This window comes from Curcuma longa, chromosome 17 (genome assembly GCF_044706935.1).
Source record: "Curcuma longa cultivar G26 ecotype Majalengka, Jawa Barat chromosome 17, ITB_CL_G26_1.1, whole genome shotgun sequence".
In the NCBI taxonomy this organism is placed as follows: Eukaryota; Viridiplantae; Streptophyta; class Magnoliopsida; order Zingiberales; family Zingiberaceae; genus Curcuma; species Curcuma longa.
The window spans coordinates 348,213-362,101 of record NC_133877.1 but is presented as its reverse complement, the minus strand read 5'-3'; the positions used below and the strand labels follow the sequence as shown (position 1 = coordinate 362,101).

The window sequence follows — 13,889 nt, the reverse complement described above, 5'->3', positions numbered from 1 at the left end:
AAGAGTAGAGTAGAGGAGGAATGTAATCCAATACTATGCTAGAGATACTTTCTTTTTATAAGGATAAGAATGTACCCACTCAGAGTCCCCACGAGTACGATACAATGATAATTAAAATAATCAAAATTTAAATTTAATTTAAAATGAATATTTTAAAAGTCAACTTTTGAATATGCATAAGCTTACTCTAAATTTACTCCATAAATATATATATATTTTAAAAAAAACCATCTAAAAAACTGCACAAAAGCATGCCTCTTAAGTTCTAACTCCATAAATGTTTAGAAATACACAATTTGATATTCGAACCCTTGGTGCATAAGAATTATTTTTATTTCTTACCACCACACCATGCCTAGAGTTGGTTGTTGTTGTTTTTATTTATTCTTTCATTTGTTTATTCCATGTCAATTAAAACAATAAGCAAAATCATTTGCGCCTTTAATTGCGTTTCAATGTCTTTGTAAAGTATGATTTATATCATAATTAATATGTACTTAGTTACTTTAATAGCAAGCTATCAAAGTACTAGTCACATGGTGTGTATATATATATTTTCTCTCCCAATAGTAGTCAACTTTAATTTCTCGATTTCTTCCTCATAGATGATTATGGAGTCGACTGTATAGGATTGTTGGGATGATAAATTTTATCGTTTACTGAAGTATATATATATTTTGATGTAAAAAGATATAATTGTGATTTTAAAATTTTTAGTGATACTTATGTTACTTTAGCTATATTTTTCCATTTGAAAAGTGTTAAATAATATTTTGCCTAAATATAATTCTATATATGCTACAAAATGTTAAAAAAATTGAGACTTATTCAAATCTAAACCAAAGAAAATTTGTATTCTGTTTATCTATTGACATATCACGTGCAAACCGTGGAAAGTATGAAATTAACTAAAGTGAAAACTATCTTATGACAAATGTGAACTCTAATAATGACTTTTGAAAAATTAAGTTTTCTTTTAGTGCTTTATTTAGCTGAAAAGGACATAATCTCCTCCCTATTGATTAACGTAATTAAGTTGATCATGATGACCTAACTATTTCCCCACATGGAATGCACGTGGTTTCTCAAACAAATTCTCAAAAACAGCTAGCTTCTAAAATCGATCGCTTACCGAATAAAATTATTTCTTTTTTTTTAGAAAAAAATAAAGTGGATTGCGGTTGACTTCTCTTGCAATTGTTGCTTGATTATTACCTGGCATTCTAAACAAGTGCAACTAAAGAATCTCCTTTTTCAGGAATTTAGAAAATAGAGGTTGGTTGGGATTCTTATCAACAAATGAACTAACTTTCAGAACTATCTTCAAAATTAGTCGGGCTACCAAAAAAAATCAAGTGTGTCAACTTCCCATAGAATTGTGATTGTTGTCTCTTAGGTACCATGGTGCCAAGTGTGTAGGACATTCAGGTTGTCATCTAGGCACTTGTGGTTTGATTCCCAGTTACAACGTGTTTGCAGAAATTTTTCTCCAAATGAGAAGCGCAATCAAAGAACGTTGGACGTCTGGGCTAGCCGCTGCGTGTACTTCCCGATTTACCCTGATGACTGGCCGGTGAGAAACTTTCGTGGGACCCTTCGATCATCCTAGGGATAGTCAATGACACTAACTAAAATTTATCATGATTGTTGATTAACCCTTCCCATTTCCCTTTTTTTTTCTCTTACTCCTTTCCAAATAAGATTTTATATTTTCTTTCCTTTATTTATCCTTCTTTCTCCTTCTCTCATCTTCTCTCAAACAAAGTGTAAGTGGAATTCTCCTTCTATCATCTTCTTCCAAACAAAGCAAACAAAGCGTAAGAATTCCTTTATAGGAATTTAGAAAATAGAGGTCGGTTAGGATCCTTATCAGCAAACAACGCGGTGGAGTGGCAGAGTTGACGATGGAATTCACAGAACCAACCCAATCATGTTGCTCGCAATTTTAGGACCTTACCTGACACCTTGAATCATATGAATCGATGGCGTTTCTCGACTGTAAAATTAATTTTATGATATTTACTTGTATAATTATTGCGTCCGTTTAAAAGGATTTCTGCTGTCACTGCCTGTCGATGTCGAACTATCGTCTTCTTCTTCAAATAATACAAGTGGTTTTGAAACTTCAACTTATGGCACCAAATTTCTGGTCAATTTCACACTTTCCTTCTTTGTCCTACGTGTTTCTTCGATGTTCCATAAATCTAGTTTTGTGAACGCCGGCCTTTGATTGCTTGATTTGTAGGGGAGGAGGAAGAAGAAGCCAAGAGCATGGGCGGAAAGGATCTGTATCTGTTCATGTTCCTTGTTCCGGTGAGTTTGATCTGTGCCTGGAACTCCGGCATGTCGGCGGACATGGACACCGATCGACCATAAATCTATTTTGTGAACGCCGGCCTTTGATTGCTTGATTTGTAAGGGAGGAGGAAGAAGAAGCGAAGAGCATGGGCGGAAAGGATCTGTTTCTGTTCATGTTCCTTGTTCCGGTGAGTTTGATCGGCGCCTGGAGCTCCGGCATGGCGGCGGAAGGCAAACCTCGGAGAATTCTCTTGGACACTGACATGGACACCGACGATTTCTTTGCTCTCCTCTATCTCCTGAAGCAGAACCGATCGCACTTCGACCTCAAGGTTTGTCAAGAATCGAACTTCATCACTTTTTGTACTTTTCTACCTCTCTGGAAAATATATGTCGTTGATGTACTCATGGTTTCAGGCTGTCACAATCAATGCAAATGCCTGGACTGATGCCGGTCACGCTGTGAATCACGTCTACGATATTCTTTACATGATGAACCGCGACGATATTCCGGTGGGAGTTGGCGGCGACGGCGGAATCCTTGATGAAGGCACTATACTTCCTGATGTCGGCGGCTATCATCCTCTAATTGAGCAGGTATTAATTGAACACCGATCGACCGCCAACATGCCACACTGTGGCTGCATGAACTTGGTCCTTTCCTCGATTTGCAGGGCATGTCGACTGCCAGCTACTGCCGTTACCGGCAAGCCATTCCGATAGGCTCCGGCGGACGGCTAGACATCGACAGTAACTATGGCTTCAGGAGGAGCTTTCTCCCTCAGGTTTGTCTAAATTCCTCAGACTGGTATCATATCGTCTCGGACAAGAAGGCTCACATTGCATGGCATCAGGGTAGAAGGAGGTACGTCCCCCTGAAGCAGCCCACAGCTCAGCAGGTGCTGGCTGACACAATCTCTGCAGGGCCAACTACGTTGTTTGTGATTGGGTCGCACACAAACATCGCGCTACTTCTGATGACCCATCCTCACTTGAAGACCAACATCGAGCACATCTTCATCATGGGCGGAGGTGTGAGGTCGAGCAACCCCACAGGATGCTGCCCTGCTAATGGAAGCTCTTCCTGCAAGCCCAGGCAGTGTGGTAATCATGGCAACTTGTTCACAGCATACACCGGCAATCCCTACGCAGAGTTCAACATTTTTGGAGATCCTTTTGCTGCGTACCAGGTACGTATTTGTTAGTTAGATTTTCCTACTGTTTCTTGCAGAGTTCTTATTTCTTGTTTCTTGAAGTTCAGGTGTTCCATTCTGGGATTCCAGTAACCCTTGTGCCGCTGGACGCGACCAACACTATCCCTATAAATAAGAACTTCTTCGATGAATTTGAACGCAGGCAAGGGACATTTGAGGCGCAATACTGCTTTATGTCTCTGAAAATGACTCGCGATACGTGGTTCGATAACCAGTTCTACACAGTAAGAAGTTCACGTCTTAACCAATTAAAGTTCTTGCTCGGCCCGAAGCTTTTTCTAACTGTCATCAGGTGCCTATCGTTTTGACTCTACGAGCAGAGTTACTTCTTGTGGGACTCGTTTGCTTCGGGTGTGGCAGTATCGATCATGAGAAACGGCGACAATTATTATGGAGAAAATGAGTTCGCTGAGATGGAGTTCATTAACATGACAGTAGTCACTTCAAACGAGCCTTACGGCGTACGTGACGGCTCAAACCCCTTCTTTGATGGACGCAGCGTTCCGAAGTTCAATCTGCAGAAACGTGGAGTGCATAGTGGCCATGTTCAAACTGGAGCTCGACGATCCATTTTGCCTCCCTAAGGACGGTGGCAAAGGAAGATGTGAGGTAATTCAAGCTTCCATGAGAAGTACGACCCCAATCTTCAGTGAATTCAATGAATTTCGTTAGTGACATGCAGGATGGATACACCAAGGAGGTAACTGGCCCTGAATCTGTTCGAGTACTGGTCGCGCAGAGAGCGAAACCTAATCAAGATGTTCGCAGTCCACTAAACAGACAGTTCTTCAAGAGCTTCTTGGATGTGAGTACTTCAGAGCCTGTTTCAGAAACATCATAAAAAAAACTTCGATCGACTTCATTTGCTTTTATCCAGGTTCTCAATTTCAACCACCATTCTGGGCGATTCAACTGGACGACACAGTTTCCTTGTTACAGAGAAACTTTCTACGAGCCAAATTTTGCAGGTCGAACCCGGGGAAGGCCTGTGGTATTTGACATGGACATGAGTGCTGGAGACTTTCTTGCTCTGTTCTATCTCCTCAAGGCGCCTTATGAGATGATCGACCTCAAGGTACAGCACCATGCTCTCCTGAAACCCCTTCTCAATCCCAAGGAATACATGAATACTGTCTCCTTCTTATTACGATAGGGAATCTTAGTGAATGGCAATGGCTGGGCAAATGCTGCAACAATCGACATCATCTACGACGTTCTTCACATGATGGGCCGCGATGACATTCCGGTTGGTCTGGGAAACCTCACTGCTTTAGGCACTCCGAACTTCGGCTGCAAGTTCGTCCAGGCCATTCCACATGGCAGCGGCGGATTTATCGACTCTGACACACTGTTTGGACTTGCTCGTGACTTGCCCAGGAGTCCCCGAAGGTACACGGCTGAAAACTCCGTCGAGTTTGGAGCTCCAAGAGATACCGATCGACCTTGGCTCAGGCAGCCTTTAGCTCTGGAAGTTTGGCAGTCCATTTCAGAAGCATTAAGTCCGAGGAACAAGATCAGCGTGCTGACAAATGGACCTCTTACCAACTTAGCCAGCATCATTGCATGGGACAGAAATGCAGCTAAACTCATACAGGTTAGATGTGCAAATTATGCTGCAGATTTCATATATATATGCTCAAATCATCGATCGGTGTGTTGTTTTTTATCTTCTCGCACGCAGCATGTGTATATAGTTGGAGGACAAGTCAGTAGTGGTGTGAAAAATAAGACTGGAAATGTCTTCACTGTTCCCACAAACAAATTCGCTGAGTTCAACATGTTCCTGGATCCTTCAGCGGCAAAGCAGGTGTTCAGGTCCAACCTTTCGATCACACTTCTTCCTCTCAGCACTCAGCGCAAAGTGTCTTCCTTTAAGAGGATCCTAGAAACATTAAAACCTGCACAAGGGACTCCTGAATCCAATTTCGTGCGTCGGCTGCTATCGTTGCTCCACAAATTACGACAGGATGAATCAAAACTTTACCATCATGTGGTACTTTTTTTTTGTTTTGTTTTTTACCAATCATTTAGAACATGATCATTGTTCCAATGTTCAGATATTGCTTTTCTGTTGTACTACATACAGGACATGTTTTTGGGGGAACTCCTTGGGGCTGTTTTCTTGGTCGATCATTCTAAGCTAAATCCAGTGATAGAAACAAAGCCTATTACCGTCTTAACCGGAAGCATGAGCGAGGACGGGCAGATTAGAGTCGAGGAGAGACATGGAAAGCCAGTTGACATAGTAGATGATCTCGACAGCGAAGCATACTACAATGTGTTTACGAGTTTACTAGGTGACAAGAAGCAGTCTGCAGTCATTGGGAGCTATGAGGAACAGAAGAAGTTGTGGAGCACACCTCCTAAATGAGCTAGTGAGGAATTCAATACCGAGCATAAGAGAAAGGTCGTGCTTTTTTCTTTTTTTTTTTTTCTGAATTCCAACTTAATTATACAAGAGATCTTCACAGCTATTTATGAAGATAATTATTCATTTCCTTACCTGTAAAGCAGATAATAATTCAATGAATTATTGATGGGAGGTAAGAAAGAGGTCCACGTGGCGAGCCTTATTAAGTCAACATAGGAGTTATGTAGAAAGGTCATGGTTTAGTCAATGTGAGTCGATCGCTCGACTGTTGACTACCTGAGTCCCGATTTCCCGACGCGACGGCGACAACTGAAGCTGGGATGCAATCGCGAGCTAGGTCAAGCCGAAGGCGGTGGACGAAACGGAGAGATGAGCGGAGATATTGGCGGTCGATTGCAGCGGCTTCTCCTCCTCCTCCTCCTTCTCGTCGCGATCTCTCTACGTACGATCGCTGGTCCGTTTACTCTTTCCCTATCCCTAATCCTGAGTGATACTCGCTGTTGCAGCGGCTTCTCCTCCTATTCCTTTCATTCGATCTCAGACTCGGTTTTTTCTTCTCCTATCCATAATCCAAATTATTCTCGCTCCTAGTTCTCCGATGATCTATTCAAGTCTTTATTGGCGATCCTCGTTTGTTTTGGATCAGCATTTTTGTTTTCCTTTTTTTGTTAGGTTTTGAGGTTATTGGCATTTTTTATTCATTCGTAGAATCTAATTAGTTTTTCCAAATTGGCTGGTCGTTTCAATCTCGATTGAGGAGGAATGTGTCTATTGGCGACGCGCATTCTATCTTGTTCCTTATGGAAACAATGGAGTAGTTTTTGGGATTAGCGTGTTGTTCGCATGGGCGTGATCGTTTGGGTACGTCTAGTCTTTTGAGTTTGTTGGCTAGGTTTCTTTTAGAACAGATCTTGAGAGTTAAAATGTATTAAAACATCAAGGTGGAGTTTGAGGCATGTGTTTGGTCCTAGTGTGATTTTAGCTGATACATGCAAAAATTTTTAAAAAAGAAACAAGAGTAAGAAAAGTCCAGGAAGTTGCTTGCTGATTCTGGATTCTAGTTCTAGACTCCATACACTATTGGGGCTGCAAAGACTTCCTCGTGTTCTTGGCTTGAAATATTTATGAAATGGAGAGCTTTTCTCAAAGCTAGCTGCCCCTTGATACTGATAAAATTCTCAATTTTATACCTCAGAGATGTTGACTCAGATTATTATCTGGGAGTCTATGACATAGTATTTATAGTGTTTCGCTCATAATGGTAGAGAAAGGCTTCACCATTATTACAAATGTTAGCTACTAATTCCCAATTATTCTATGTTCAACTCTGGATCTTATTCATATTTCAACAGTCTTTTAATATCATCAAGATAGCAGAAGTTTCAATTTGCTGCATCCTGTTCTTATTATGCCCTTTTTTTCTGGTCTCTATGTCGTTCCCTCTAGAATGCTGGTAGTGGTATACTCAACTGAATCTTTCTGGCTGCCTTGTCAAGTTTTATGTCTTGCTTTAGAACAGTATAGCTAATACTCCTTGTCACAATAAACACAGATTCTAAACTTTTGTTGCACTTGATCAAGGATTTGCCATATAGGCAAGTATTCAAATGTTTTGACAGGATTGTAGTAATGCTGACACATGCTGTGCCATAGTTTGCTAATTGCAGTTAAACTTGTTATGTACTCTCTTCATGGTATTTATCTTATGAATTTTTTAATTAATTCTTCATGTAGGTTCAATGAATGTCCTGCGCATTTATGTGGTTTGAATGATTGCTAGGGATTTGCCACATATACAATCTAGGTATCTGAAGATGCAGTCAGATGTATTTCATTTTTACATTTTTTTCTAGTGAATGTTTTTTACAATGAATCATTTTTTTCCTTTTGGAAGATATTTGCTTCACGTATGCACACTCTCATTTGATTCTTTCATATTGCTTTGTAAAAGGATGCAGCGTAGAATTACTACCTTTGTTTAATTGCAGCAACGGATTCCGATGATAAAAAACGTCTAGGAATCTAGAATTACTACCTCAACTCCAAGGCTGTGTTTACAATCTTGAGGGGAAAAGAAAGGAAACGAAAAGAAGCCAAAAGAAAGGTAATGAAAAGAAATCACTTTCACTTTGCTTAGTTTATCACTTTATATCGCTTCTTGGAAGGAAGAGGAAAGAAAAAGTGTAATTACAATTTCCTTAGTTTATATTCACACTACAATTTCCTTAGTATAATATATAATTCATTATATTAAATCAAGCCTTCCCTAACTTTAATTTCTGAATCTGTCCTGATGATGACCTAACTATTTCCCCACATGGAATGCACGTGGTTTCTCAAACAAATTCTCAAAAACAGCTAGCTTCTAAAATCGATCGCTTACCGAATAAAATTATTTCTTTTTTTTTAGAAAAAAATAAAGTGGATTGCGGTTGACTTCTCTTGCAATTGTTGCTTGATTATTACCTTGCATTCTAAACAAGTGCAACTAATAAACTCACTCACATCTTATCAAGAACAAGATAACATTGTAAAAGAATTTCCTTTTTAGGAATTTTGAAAATAGAGGTTGGTTAGGATTCTTATCAGCAAAATGAACTAACTTTCAGAACTATCTTCAAAATTACTAGGGCTACCAAAAAAATCAAGTGTGTCAACTTCCCCTAGAATTATGACTGTTGATTAACCCTTCCCCTTCCCTTTTCTTCTCTTACTCTTTTCCAAATAAGATTCTAAATTTTCTTTCCTTTATTTTGTTAGAACAGATGAAATTCATCTATATCTTCACAACGGTACGATATTGTCCACTTTGAGTCCACACTCTCAAAAGGGCTTATACCAATGAGATATTTTCCATCTTATAACCCTAGGATTTTTTTCATATATTTCCAATGTGGGACTTTGATTGTTATTTCAACAATCTACCCCTCAAACAAAGGACTACTGGGAGCCCCCCTTAATAGTCCCAACGAACCCCTTAATGAGAGCTGGGCCCCAACGGATCCGCCCCCTTAACGGTCTCAACGGACCTCTTAATGGGACTCACACCACATGGATCTCTTATTGGTATGGGTCCCAACGAACCCCTTAATGAGGCTCCCACCACATGAACCCACTCTGATATCACTGTTAGAACCGATGCAATCCATATATATCTCCACAAATATTGCCCACTTTGGAGTCCACGTCCTCATAGTTTTATTTTTTAGGGTTTACCCAAAAGCACTCATACCAATAAAATATTTTTTCATCTTATAATTCTAGGATCTTTTTCATATATTTATAACATGAGACTTTGATTATTATTCAACATATTTATCCTTCTTTCTCTTTCCTTCATCTTCTCTTAAACAAAATGTAAGAATTCTTTTATAGAAATTCTGCTTCTTGTTGGAATACAATCAAAGTCCCACATTGGAAATATATGAAAAAGATCCGTTAAGGGGGCGAATTATAAGTTTGGGCTGTTAAAATATCTCATTGGTAGGAAAAGAAAGGAATCCCTAGAAAGGGAACCTTTATTTGTTTACTTTGATACAAGGAGGATGAATAAATCTCTTATATTTAAATTATTTATTTATATAAACAAAAAATTTAAATTATTTATTTACTAAAATACCCTCTTCCTCTATCCGCCGAAGCCTCTCCTCATCGGGCCCCGTCCACGGCGTCCTGGACACTTCCCCCGTCGGCAATAATACCCCTTCTCCGGTCGTGCTTCTTCTCCCTTTGTGCATCACCGATCTGCCTCCCCCATGCACGTCCACGTCGTCGCCGTCGGATCTTCGATTTCCCGCTCCATACGCTTCTCCCTCAACCGATCCGCCTCCCCCAGACGCTCTCTCGCCTCCTTTGAAAATCGATCCGCCTCGGCCCCAGCCCCGGCCTACCGCACTTGCCTCTGCTCACCCTCCACCCACCCTGGATCCTTCCGCTGCCACCTCCACAAGGGCCTGGTATACAGGCTCAACGCAAGGCGGTCTGCGATGGTGAACTCGCTGGTCCGGATCAGGACGGTGGAGGGTGAGTGGGTGAAGCACGCGCTTGGCGATGGCGAATATCGGGACTGCGCAAAAGAGAGGAGCAGGACGAAGAGAGAGCAGTCCTTTTGGTTTTCCATCCTTCGCTTTCCGTCCGATAGGAGATGAAAAATATCTCCTTTCCTTCCTAAAAACTTGGTATGAGGCCTTCTTGGGTAAATCCCAAAAATAAAACCATGAGGGCGAATGGGTCCAAGTGGGGGGGCGGATCTCCCCAAAGGTCCTTTATTCGAAGGGTAGATTATTGGAATACAATTAAATACATGAAATATATAAGATAGAAAATATTTTATTGGTACGAGGCCTTTTAGGTAAAGGCGTGTGGAGATAATATCGTATGGATTCCATCGGATCTAACACTTTTATCATCTTCTTCCAAACAAAACGTAAGAATTCCTTTAAAGGAATTTAGAAAATAGAGGTCGGTTAGGATCCTTATCAGCAAACAACGCGGTGGAGTGGCAGAGTTGACGATGGAATTCACAGAACCAACCCAATCATGTTGCTCACAAAGGACCTTACCTGACACCTTGGAATCGATGGCGTTTCTCGACTGTTCCGTTTAAAAGGATTTCTGCTGTCACTACCTGTCGACGTCTAACTCTCGTCTTCTTCTTCAAATAATACAAGTGGTTTCGAAACTTCAACTTATGGCACCAAATTTCTGGTCAATTTCACACTTCCCTTCTTTGTCCTAGTTTTGTGAACGCCGGCCTTTGATTGCTTGATTTGTAGGGGAGGAGGAAGAAGAAGCGAAGAGCATGGGCGGAAAGGATCTGTATCTGTTCATTTTCCTTGTTCCGGTGAGTTTGATCGGTCCCTGGAACTCCGGCATGTCGGCGGACATGGACACCGATCGACCATAAATCTATTTTGTGAACGCCGGCCTTTGATTGCTTGATTTGTAAGGGAGGAGGAAGAAGAAGCGAAGAGCATGGGCGGAAAGGATCTGTTTCTGTTCATGTTCCTTGTTCCGGTGAGTTTGATCGGTGCCTGGAGCTCCGGCATGTCGGCGGATGGCAAACCTCGGAGAATTCTCTTGGACACCGACATGGGCACCGACGATTTCTTTGCTCTCCTCTATCTCCTGAAGCAGAACCGATCGCACTTCGACCTCAAGGTTTGTCAAGAATCGAACTTCATCACTTTTTGTACTTTTCTACCTCTGTGGAAAATATATGTCGTTGATGTACTCATGGTTTCAGGCTGTCACAATCAATGCAAATGCCTGGACTGATGCCGGTCACGCTGTGAATCACGTCTACGATATTCTTTACATGATGAACCGCGATGATATTCCGGTGGGAGTTGGCGGCGACGGCGGAATCCTTGACGACGGCACTATACTTGCTGATGTCGGCGGCTATCATCCTCTAATTGAGCAGGTATCAATTGAACACCGATCGACCGCCAACATGCCACACTGTGGCTGCATGAACTTGGTCCTTTCCTCGATTTGCAGGGCATGTCGACTGCCAGCTACTGCCGTTACCGGCAAGCGATTCCGATAGGCTCCGGCGGACGGCTAGACATCGACAGTAACTATGGCTTCAGGAGGAGCTTTCTCCCTCAGGTTTGTCTAAATTCCTCAGACTGGTATCATATCGTCTCGGACAAGAAGGCTCACATTGCATGGCATCAGGGTAGAAGGAGGTACGTCCCCCTGAAGCAGCCCACAGCTCAGCGGGTGCTGGCTGACACGATCTCTGCAGGGCCAACTACGTTGTTTGTGATTGGGTCGCACACAAACATCGCGCTACTTCTGATGACCCATCCTCACTTGAAGACCAACATCGAGCACATCTTCATCATGGGCGGAGGTGTGAGGTCGAGCAACCCCACAGGATGCTGCCCTGCTAATGGAAGCTCTTCCTGCAAGCCCAGGCAGTGTGGTAATCATGGCAACTTGTTCACAGCATACACCAGCAATCCCTACGCAGAGTTCAACATTTTTGGAGATCCTTTTGCTGCGTACCAGGTACGTGCTTGTTAGATTTTCCTACTGTTTCTTGCAGAGTTCTTATTTCTTGAAGTTCAGGTGTTCCATTCTGGGATTCCAGTAACCCTTGTGCCACTGGACGCGACCAACACTATCCCTATAAATAAGAACTTCTTCGATGAATTTGAACGCAGGCAAGGGACATTTGAGGCGCAATACTGCTTTAAGTCTCTGAAAATGACTCGTGATACGTGGTTCGATAACCAGTTCTACACAGTAAGAAGTTCTCGTCTTAACCAATTAAAGTTCTTGCTCGGCCCGAAGCTTTTTCTAACTGTCATCAGGTACCTATCGATTCGACTCTATATATGAGCAGAGTTACTTCATGTGGGACTCGTTTGCTTCGGGTGTGGCAGTATCGATCATGAGAAACGGCGACGATTATTATGGAGAAAATGAGTTCGCTGAGATGGAGTTCATTAACATGACAGTAGTCACTTCAAACGAGCCTTACGGCGTACGTGACGGCTCAAACCCCTTCTTTGATGGACGCAGCGTTCCGAAGTTCAATCTGCAGAAACGTGGAGTGCATAGTGGCCATGTTCAAACTGGAGTCGACGATCCATTTTGCCTCCCTAAGGACGGTGGCAAAGGAAGATGTGAGGTAATTCAAGCTTCCATGAGAAGTACGACCCCAATCTTTAGTGATTTCAATGAATTTCGTTAGTGACATGCAGGATGGATACACCAAGGAGGTAACTGGCCCTGAATCTGTTCGAGTACTGGTCGCGGAGAGAGCGAAACCTAATCAAGATGTTCGCAGTCCACTAAACAGACAGTTCTTCAAGAGCTTCTTGGATGTGAGTACTTCAGAGCCTGTTTCAGAAACATCATAAAAAAAACTTCGATCGACTTCATTTGCTTTCATCCAGGTTCTCAATTTCAACCACCATTCTGGGCGATTCAACTGGACGACACAGTTTCCTTGTTACAGAGAAACTATCTACGAGCCAAATTTTGCACGTCGAACCCGGGGAAGGCCTGTGGTATTTGACATGGACATGAGTGCTGGAGACTTTCTTGCTCTGTTCTATCTCCTCAAGGCGCCTTATGATATAATCGACCTCAAGGTACAGCACCATGCTCTCCTGAAAAACCGTTTAGTCAATCCCAAGGAATACATCAATACTGTCTCCTTCTTGTGACGATAGGGAATCTTAGTGAATGGCAATGGCTGGGCAAATGCTGCAACAATCGACATCATCTACGACGTTCTTCACATGATGGGCCGCGATGACATTCCGGTTGGTCTGGGAAACCTCACTGCTTTAGGCACTCCGAACTTCGGCTGCAAGTTCGTCCAGGCCATTCCACATGGCAGCGGCGGATTTATCGACTCTGACACTGTTTGGAGGAGTCCCCGAAGGGTACACTGCTTGAAAACTTGTCTAGTTTGGAGCTCGAAGAGATACCTGATTCACCTTGGCTCAGGCAGCCTTTAGCTCTGGAAAGTTGCACTCCATTTCAGAAGCATTAAGTCCGAGGAACAAGATCAGCGTGCTGACAAATGGACCTCTTACCAACTTAGCCAGCATCATTGCATGGGACAGAAATGCAGCTAAACTCATACAGGTTAGATGTGCAAATTATGCTGCAGATTTCATATATATGCTCAAATCATCGATCGGTGTGTTGTTTTTTTAATCTTCTCGACATACGTTCATATAGTTGGAGGACAAGTCAGTAGCGGCGTGAAAAATAAGACTGGAAATGTCTTCACGATTCGATAAAACAAATTCGCTTAGTTCAACATGTTCTCGATCCTTCAGCGGCAAAGCAGGTGTTCAGGTCCAACCTTTCGATCACACTTCTTCCTCTCAGCACTCAGCGCAAAAGTGTCTTCCTTTAAATAGGATCCTAGCATCAAACCTGCACAAGGGAGACTCCTGAATCCAATTTCGTGTGTCGGCGGTCATCGTTGCTCCACAAATTACGACAGGATGAATCAAAACTTTACCATCATGTGG

The 13,889-nt window shown here is 42.2% G+C and overlaps 1 protein-coding gene and 1 pseudogene across 6 annotated transcripts in view; both read left to right on the top strand.

The window, feature by feature from the left end:
- The first annotated feature begins 2,259 nt into the window (after positions 1-2,259).
- On the top strand, positions 2,260-5,932 carry LOC141848576 (nucleoside hydrolase 3-like; annotated as a pseudogene).
- Positions 5,933-6,151: 219 nt separating this feature from the next.
- Positions 6,152-13,889, top strand: part of LOC141848575 (nucleoside hydrolase 3-like) — a 9,745-nt gene continuing 2,007 nt past the window's right edge. For 2 of the 6 annotated variants that reach the window (XM_074736622.1, XM_074736619.1), the window contains exons 1-9: positions 6,152-6,337; positions 7,618-7,687; positions 7,872-7,987; positions 10,659-11,043; positions 11,129-11,308; positions 11,386-11,496; positions 11,566-11,901; positions 11,962-12,138; positions 12,239-12,526. In XM_074736622.1, the coding sequence (XP_074592723.1) occupies positions 10,858-11,043; positions 11,129-11,308; positions 11,386-11,496; positions 11,566-11,901; positions 11,962-12,138; positions 12,239-12,526 (1,278 nt within the window). In that variant the 5' untranslated portion in view covers positions 6,152-6,337; positions 7,618-7,687; positions 7,872-7,987; positions 10,659-10,857. Of the gene's footprint in view, positions 6,338-7,617; positions 7,688-7,841; positions 7,988-10,658; positions 11,044-11,128; positions 11,309-11,385; positions 11,497-11,565; positions 11,902-11,961; positions 12,139-12,238; positions 12,527-12,589; positions 12,723-12,794; positions 12,993-13,073; positions 13,260-13,889 lie in introns of those variants that run through there. The other 4 variants (XR_012603529.1, XM_074736623.1, XM_074736620.1 and 1 more) reach the window with 4 other exon arrangements.